The 9,423-nt window shown below is 36.6% G+C and overlaps 1 protein-coding gene across 1 annotated transcript; it reads left to right on the top strand.

Annotated features, from left to right (window-relative positions):
- Nucleotides 1-1,395: 1,395 nt before the first annotated feature.
- On the top strand, nucleotides 1,396-7,933 carry PDCL2 (phosducin like 2). The gene is given in 7 exon segments (XM_074589478.1): nucleotides 1,396-1,434; nucleotides 2,376-2,496; nucleotides 2,977-3,067; nucleotides 5,540-5,683; nucleotides 7,209-7,417; nucleotides 7,775-7,901; nucleotides 7,903-7,933. Coding segments are annotated over 7 exon segments (762 nt in total).
- The last annotated feature ends 1,490 nt before the right edge of the window (nucleotides 7,934-9,423 follow it).

The raw sequence follows: 9,423 nt of genomic DNA, 5'->3' as shown, positions 1-9,423 counted from the left end.
GACCGGAGTTCAGATTGGTCAGAGACACCTGTTTCTGTTATGTTTACTGTGATCTAGGACTCCTGATCCAGTTGTTTTTTTTTTCCTTTTACATTTTGAGATGTAACAACATCTAGAAAACGTCCAATGTTCAACTGGTTACACAAACATATTGAACGCTACAAACATTAAATAGAAATAGTATAAAATACACCATTTCAGTAAAATACTATGGAAAGATTTTAGGTAGGACCTAAATTTACAGAAAAAACACAATATGCCAAAATCTTTCCTGACAAAAACAGGCCAGAGCTTATCTTTTGTTACCTACATTCCAATTCTGTTTCAGTAGTCCTTTTTGTTGCGTGGTTTCGAAATTATTTGTCCAGTTACGATTGATGATTTTTATTATTGCTTTTAATGCCTCCTGATTCTTCGTAATCCTTCTGCTACGGAGAAGGATTTGCTTTCTGTGCAGTGGGGAAATCTGATCCTGAATTAAGACAGGAAAACGTACACTTGTGTGGAGGCCAAAGTGCACGTGCATCATCACGCATGTTTCTTCAGTGGCTCCCTTGGAGGAGTAGCCCTCTTGGTTCTGTGGATTTTTTGACATCCTGGCTGTACCTAAGTCAAAATTCTGCATTGGTGAAGGCTTGAAAACTTGCAGTAACACTGACTGCAGGACTTCTTTATGGAAGTAAACCCTGGGGAATTACACTGCAGCAAAATCTTCATTTGGGTTTTTCCTATTCCAGACCTATTAGAGACCATCTAATTCATCAGATTGTATATGGAGCTTCTCTTTTATTTTTTCCAATGGATTATACCAATTACTTTTCAATCAAAGAAGGAGAAAACATCACTTATTCTTAATTCTGTATCTACGTTTTCATATGCGGATAAAGTTAAAGTAAGTTTGCTAGTATATTTGAAAGACATGGTGATGCAACTACCATGTTCTTAGAGGCAGACTGTTACAGGAAATAATTTTCCAAATATTATAACTAACTACAATGGAGTCCAAAATCTGGATACAGGAGCTTTGCAGAAGGAATCAATTAAAGTATTCAGGTATGAAATCTCTTCTTTATCTTAGCAATAAGGCACTAGATGTTTGCAAAGCCAGAATGCTCCAGTAGTAGTGACTATCGGCAGCAGTACCCTTGCCTGCAGTCTGCTCAGCCCATGCTCCATGAGTGTTCGAGGAACTCTCACGAACTACTCCCACTTCCTTTCCACTCCAAACCCTCCAAAGTCTTGCTTCCTCACTCATGCCAGAAGAAACTGAGGGAGGTAAGAGTCTTCTCCTGAACCCGCTGTACTTACCTTCCTTGTGAGCAACAGCACTATTCTGTTTACTCTCTGTGTGCGTTTCTCAAGTATGGTTTCATGGCTAATGTATGTACTCATGGCATGGTAGTAATCCAGTGGAAATCCTGGATGTTTCCTCAGGTAACATTTTTGTCATGTACTTTTTGTTCATTTGATGCTACTTTATTAATGAATCATAAATATCGCTAAATGTTTCTGATATATACATATTTATAGAGATTTCTTTATGGACATTTTCAAACAAGACATTATTTCAGGGCCATAAACCCCACACTTTTTGATTAACCTGTTTTAAAATCTGCTTTACTACTTCTTATCCATATTCGAGGCCTCCTAATGTGTTGCCATTCTACCATTCCAACAGTAGTCCAGTTACAATAAACAGATTCTTTTAATGTGATAATTTCTGTAGAAATGTAGCCTTATAAATAGTGTACAGTTCCTTCATCTTAACCATTTAATTAAAATTACCACAAAGGTAGACTTAACACCTACAGAAGACCTGTGTTATTAACATGGTCTACGAAGTAACTTACGTTGACACATTAATATTAATCATTAACTTAAAATAAAAAGGTCTTTTTCTTCTGATTCTAGGCATGCTTTTACATGTTTATTCACACCTTATTACATGTTTATTCACACCTTATTAATAACATAAAAAAACATAAATAAGATACAAAAATCTTGCTTGTATAAAGCTCTATTTCTTTAAGTGTGTTTAAGTAAGCTGTGTATAGTTTGGGGTTTCTGAAGTAGGTTTCCATATATCTTTTAGACAATTGTTTAGCTGATAATTTGGAGACTAATTGTTTTATCTATGCTTAAATTTTGAGTTTTCTTTCTACCTTTTTTCCTTGCCGTTTTCTGTTCAGAAGTGAAAAATGACAAATGCTCATGATAGAGAATGGTCCATGAAGATACTGCAGCCTTTAAGTAATGGTTTCCTTTTGTTACATCCTTAATATATGCCAAAGTGAAAAAGGCCTGGTTTTGGTTTAAAAAAAAAGGCACACAAGACTGATTTGTTGATTTAGTTTTGTTTCATAATATCAAACCAGGATCCAAACGAATTTACTGAATGGAATGACACAGAGACAGATTTTAGAATACTTCCTCCAAAAGAAAAACTGAAAGATGAAACTGAAGAAATGGTTTTACACTTGCAGAAAGAAGCAGAAGGCAAGTAAAATTAAAAATACATGCCATTTGTATAACAAAATTTTTAAAGTGGAGGTATTTTCAATAATGCTTTTTGTAACGTAAATGTACGATAATTATATTTTTATTTTAATTACTTTCGCTTGGTTATTTTAAAAAGGATTCTGAATTAAACATACAACACAGTTAGTGACAAACATTATGGCATGTAACATGTATGGATAACTAATTTTCATAACTTCATAAAGGAAGATTCACATTCTGAGAAACTGGTAGTAATCCGCTCCTGTATTTCTGTATTTTCCGCTATAGTTATAGTTAAATACATTTCTTTTTTTCCTCTCTCTTACCCAGAGTTATGCCAAAGTTGACTAATTTCTGAAATAGTACTTCTTTTTCTTTCATTAGTTCCATGCCTGTGTAATACTTCTCATACATTAAAAATGTTTGCAGACACTTTGGAGAACAAAGGGTAACTAATTTTTTGTTTGTTGTTTCTAGTGAAACTATATGAAAGAATGAATCTTGAAGAACTGAAGAAAGCTGAAGATGACTTTGATGAGGCTGATAGGAAAGCTATTGAAATGTAGAGGTAAAGTGAAATATTTCTACCCAGATAAACAGTGTACGTGTTACTATTGTACTTGTACATGCCCCTGAAAAATAAACTCAGAATCTTTTGAACAGCAATGTCTGCTGACGGACACAACTGCCCTTTTTCATCTTCTACTCCTTTGCCAGCAGACAGACAGCACTCACTGTACCGTCCTACTTCTCCCTGATTACCAGTGGCAAAGAGAAGCAGTTTACACCATATTTTACTTCGACATTTTGTTAGAACAAAATTATTCCCCTTTTAAAATACTTAATTTAGTCCCAAAGCCGGATATTTAAAAGAAAAAGAATAGAAAGGGCCACAATGGAAACCACTGTTATACAATCCCAGTTCAGCTGAAGAAATACCGTGCTACTGTATGTAGAGGTGCATTTTATGTTTGAAGTGTTCTGTACTCAGCGTTTACCCGAGCTACACAAGTAGCTCATTCTCTGTTTGCCTGATTAAACTGTATCCCTCACTCTGCCACTCCAAAGATACTTTATTCCAGTCCTTAGAAGTCAGAGAAATGGTGATAAATATTCAAAGAGAGGAGAAGTTCTGTATTCCGTTTTCTCTCTTAGCAATTTCCATGGATTTCAAGGCAGGAGGAAACGGACAGACAGTAGGTCGTGGGTATCCCTTTTCTAGTGTGTTGCACAGGAACATTAGGAAAAACAAGGTCCCAACATACATGGCCCCACCTTTGTGAAAGATACTGAGTTTGTGCATATGGACCGTGTGCCAGCTATATCAGGATGCAGTGCCATTAAAGAAGAAAACTGTATTTCAGTGCTGAAATCAAACTGTTTAGTATTTTTAATTGATAATTAAATAATTAATCTGAGTATTAGGAACAAAATACATTTCTGCCTTTTGGATAGCACTCATTTCTGGTACAGCATGCTTTCTAAATATATTATTGAAATAAAAATGCAATGTAAAATGTATTATAAACTACAGTTTCACTGTATCGTATGCTGCAGTTGCGATGCTGGAATGGTGATAGTTGATAAACTTGTGTGGTTTTGAAAGATGGTTATCAAGTCAACTGTGGACCCCTAATACACAACTATTGTGTTTATTTTGCTTCTTGTCCAAGACTAATTTTAATGGCTTTTTTATTTCTTACTTCATTTGAAGTTCATATTGAATGAAGGCTCAGGAAAGATCTAATCAATGTCTTTAAATATCTGAAGGGAGGATATAAAGCAGACAGAGCCAGAGGGTTTCCAGTGGTGCCCAGTGGCAGGACAAGAGTCAGTGGGCACAGACTGAAACACAGGAGGTTCCCTCTGAACATCAGGAAAACTTGTTTTTACTGTGAGGATGACTGACACTGGCACGGGCTGCCCAGGGAGGTTGTGGGTGGACTCTCCGTACTCGGAGATGTTCAGAAGCCGTCTGGACAACCTGCTCAAGGCTGACCCTCCTTGAGCAGAGGGGTTGGACCTGATGATCTCCAGAGCTACCTCCCAACTTCAGCCATGCTGCAATTCTGTGACATACCATGTACTGTTCTTAGGCATAACTGTGGCACAACCCAGGACCTTATTCAGCTATTTAATAGGACTACACCAATCATTTTACTCACAGTATCATGCAGAGCCAGCATGTTTTATGCATTCAGGTTCAGAAAACTTTGGCAACTTTTATGCAGACTTAGTAATTATAGCTATACTGGACATCCACATGTATATTTTTGTAGGCATTTTACAAAGTACTGTGCTGACTTCTGCAGAGCTCTGCACACAGAGCTTTTACACAGAATAAAAATGCTAATATGATCAAAAATTTCCTCTGTCTACATTCTGTACTTACTGCTTTTGCATTGTTAAAATTATTCTAGTGCTAACACTGTGTAACTAGTACTGTATTCTCATAACATAATAATTCACATAATTATGTGGAAGTTGTGAACCTAAATTATCATGCATTTTTGCTAGAGTATAATAACATTGCAGATATATAATCTTTTTTGAAAAAGCCACTTCTATAGTGGCTTTCAGTTAGTAAAATTAATCTCTGCTTTTAGTTCAACAAATCTCAGTGAGGCATCCTCCTTTTCCAATTTGCAAGGATTTTTATAGATGAAGACTGCCATCTACTGTTTTTACATTCCCATTTTCATGAATTATTTTAAAATTGTCTCGTAAATACTCGTATAAGTACTGGTAGTTCTTCCTCAAACTAATCTCATTTTCAGAATCATAAAAACAATTAGTACCTGCTTTAATTTTTTCTTGGTTTGTCTCAAATGATAAACCCTTGTGCAACATGTTTGTTACCCATTTCCCGTATTTTAATGTTATCTTATTGAATAAAAAGTAGCATGGAAGCCATTCTAGCTCTGAAATTACATTAGAAGACCTTGAGCTAAAGGGTTACTCAAAGCATTTTTAAAGGTAATTAGAGAAATGCAATAGATATTATTTTAAAGTGCATATTTTATTATTACTTTTTAATTAGGCAGCAACGCTTGCAAGAATGGAAATGTCTTCAGAGGAGGCAAAAGTATGGGGAGCTAAGAGAAACTGGTGGAGAGCAGTATGTAAAGGAAGTTACAAATGCTCCAGAGGATGTTTGAGTTATAATTCATCTTTATCGGGCAAGGTAACTACATTCTTGCTTAAGATGTTAAATACTTCAATAAAGAGAACTGAACTGGTAATTAAAAAGCAATACCAAGAAAAATGAAATGCAATAGACTAATGAAATAGCTATTGTTTGGAAGCGATGGAATCATAGAGCATGGGACCTCCTTGGTTTGTTAATTCACTTTGTGGGAGTGAATCACTTCACTTTTGTTCAATTATATGAAAGATTTCTTTTGCTCTCTATGCTTACCACCACCTACTGAACCTCACTGAGATTTCTGAGTTTCACTGAGAAAGTGGTGTCCGCTGTCAGCGTTAAAGGAGTTCGTTTGCAGCAGTGCTCTTCCAGGATTATTCTACCTTTATTTCCCCTTTAACTCGAACAGATCAAAAGTCCAATAGGAAAAGTCTCAGCTGTGAAAACTGACGAATGCTAGGGAATTTGTTGGTTTATTAGTTTTCCAATAAATTCTCTAATGGTAGCAGAAGTCGTGACAGGATCCAGCAGAAATGTCAAAGGACTCCCATGATTAGTTCAGCATATGTTAGCGACTCTATTAGATGTTTTTCAAAAGCACCAAGAATTAGAACATTTAATGCATTTTTTACATTCAGACGAGTTTTCTCTTCTGTTTCTCTTTCAAGCCTGTTGGGAGGAAGCTTCTTTGATTCTCCTCAGTTTTCATGAATTGAGTATTATTTCCAGGAGCAATAGGAATAAGTCGATCACATGAAATTGTTCAAATTGCAATACTTTAAATTTACAGATTTGAAGAAAGAAAACAGCAGCTTTTCTGGATTTTCATTGTTTTTTGTTTACTGGTGAAGCAATTCTGCACTTTACCATTGCATAAATACGAGTCTGTGAGGAAACTCCTAATTCCTTAGGAAGGAATACGAGATCTCCGGAGTCTCTCCTGGCTAGTAACAAAACCGCCTCACCGGTCTTTGGCCACGAGAGGGTGCTGCTGGAACTCGTCGAGGGTCCATAGGCTAAATCGGCTTCTGGAACTTCTGGCAGTTCCAACAAAGATGCTCACTTCTGAAAGGTTAACGGGCTAGAGCGGAACAACAGAAAAACATCAAACCTTTACAAAGGTTTTCCTGACGTTACTTAGATTTTACTACAAGAATTGAACGAGTAATTAAATGTCAAACTGAAAGCCAATTCATAGAAATTAAAGTAAAACTTATATTACAGATTAAAAAAATCTCATTTAAAGTCTAGAATAAGTGGACAAAATGAGCTTTAAAATCTTCACGGAGAACAAAATTGAGGCACGATGCTTGAAGCGTCTGGCTTTCCTGACATGTTGTATAAACTGTGCCTATTATGTATTTTAACTTGGACAGCTCTTTAAATCACAATGATCTTAGAAGCAGTTAAGTAAAATTTGTGGTGCAATTCTTATAACAAACTACAGTAGAAGCAGACTATAAGAAAACATACATTTATTCTTCAAAGGCTTTATTTTTAATAACTTCAGTTATTTTACAAATCATTTACACCGCTATTGTCATACTTCCTTATTCTTTTCTAGCATCCCACTGTGTTTACTGGTTAACGACCATCTCAGCCTGCTAGCCAGGAAGTTTCCAGAAGTCAAGTTTCTCAAAGCCGTTGTAAACAGCTGCATTCAGAGTTACCATGACAGATACTTACCCACAATACTTGTATATAAAACTGGTGAAATAAAAGGCAGGTTCATTGGAGTAGCTGAATGTGGGGGAATATATCTTAAAGTGGAAGGTATGAGAAATATTTTTAAATAATTCACATTATAGAAAATTTTATGTTGTCTGTAACTGTTAGATCTAAAGATCGCTGCTTAAAGGCAGAAAAGGGTTTGGATTATTTTTGTAGGAAAAAAAGTCTGCAAAAAGCAAAGAATTAATTTATCTAATTCTGTGGTAAAACTATTGGATAAGCATGGATATTTTGCAATTTCATGGTTAGCTATTTCACTGGGATAAAGTTGGGTTGCTGCAAGGATGGTTCTATTTTTTCTTGTTGTTGAGCTAGAGCTTGATCTTTAGTAAAAGTCCTTTTCCTCTGAAGTGAGAATTTATTGCAATTATTAGAATAAATTGTAATTTGTTTTTACAGAGCTTGAATGCAAACTAGCAGAAGTTGGAGCAATAGAAACTGACTTAGAAGAAAACCCCCAAAAGGACATGAATATGATGACACTGTCAGCGCAAAATATTTCTGCTTGTGAAGACACTGATACAAAAAAGTGATGCGATGAAACCACGTATTACTTGAAAAAATTCTAATGCAGATCATCTGTTCTGATATAAATTAGCTCAAACGTAGTTTTTTACTCCTTTGCTAAGCCTGAAACAATTAAAAAAAGAAGTTTTTCTGGTTTTGATCTGTGGAAGAAAACTGACGTAGTAAATGAAAGCAATACTTACCTTTGGATACGTATAGATGCCTGTCACTGACACCGAGCGCCTGCATTCTCCCTTTCATGCAAACTCTGCTTCGATGGAAGGGGAGGGTATTGGCTGGTGGGCTCTAATCCGTACTTTCTTCCTCCTTTTATCCAGCATGCGTGCCAGATACTCCTTTAACTCTCAGCGATATGACCATAGTGGAACTCTGCTCTGCTACGTGCCTTGTCAGTGCCCCCCCGAAAAGGTGACCCAAAGACAATTATGTGTACAGCGATACAAAATCAGGATTCGGCCCTGAATCCATTGACTAACAGTTCCGTTTGTTTGACAGGTGTTCAGGAATTTTCTCCAGTGTCAAGGATAATCTTCCCACTCATTTAGAATACTGACAGTTGGATCAGTTGTTCCTTCCTAAGAAAAATAAGTACATCCTTAACAAAACAGTTTACGGTACAACTGTAGGTAAGCAAAATTACACAAATGAAGAGACCACACTCCTGACTCAGCATTTTTATTATGAGTAGTGAATGAAATTGTACAGTACGAATGTTATTTTCCCAGTGACTCATCCTAAAAAAAACCCCAATCTCAATGTGCTAATGAAGATTTAGTTATATACAGCTGACATGGTTTATAGCATCAGGATGCAGAAAGAAAAATGAAACAGAAACAGTCCACTTAACAGTTCACACATTGATACCTCAGAAGAGCAAGAAAATTAACATCACTGTTTTTTTCCACCCACTAGGATACAGCTGCGGTATTAGTAGATACCGAACAGCAGATACCTCTCCTAGAAACTTTTATTTTGCAGATTCAAAGAGATAACGAGTAGATGCATTTCAGAGATAATGGCTTATCTGCTGGTTCAAACTAAAGCGAACTAGTAGTTTTAAATGTAAATAGGTCATCAGTGACTTCAGATATGATTCCACAGCCACGTCAGGTAAACATCAGTGTCGGCTGCTGTAAAAGGAGTACTACCACCCGCTTCCTCTTAGCGGTGAAGCTCCCTCCTGCTACTGTGGCTGCCATGAGGTACATCGGCACAATGTGCAACTCTGCAAGTGCTCGCGTTGTCACACTGGAGGCAATAGGAATGTGTCACTAGACATGACAGGAAAGGGATGAATCTCCCCTTTGGTGACCCTGACTTCATCCAAGTGAAGTGACCCTGCAATCACGATTACAGCCATCACATGCGACAAAGCAAAATCCAAGGGAATCTGCAGGTTAAAAGGAGATGTTTCTGGTTCTTAGCCGGTTACACCATTTGTAGGAAAAGGGTCTAGGAATGAACATTAGTAAACCTTGCTTTACAAGGATTATGTAGATTGTAACAGGCTTTAAAGTCTG

Source organism: Larus michahellis, chromosome 5 (genome assembly GCF_964199755.1).
Source record: "Larus michahellis chromosome 5, bLarMic1.1, whole genome shotgun sequence".
Classification (NCBI taxonomy): domain Eukaryota; kingdom Metazoa; phylum Chordata; class Aves; order Charadriiformes; family Laridae; genus Larus; species Larus michahellis.
This window is presented reverse-complemented; position numbering and strand designations above follow the sequence as displayed.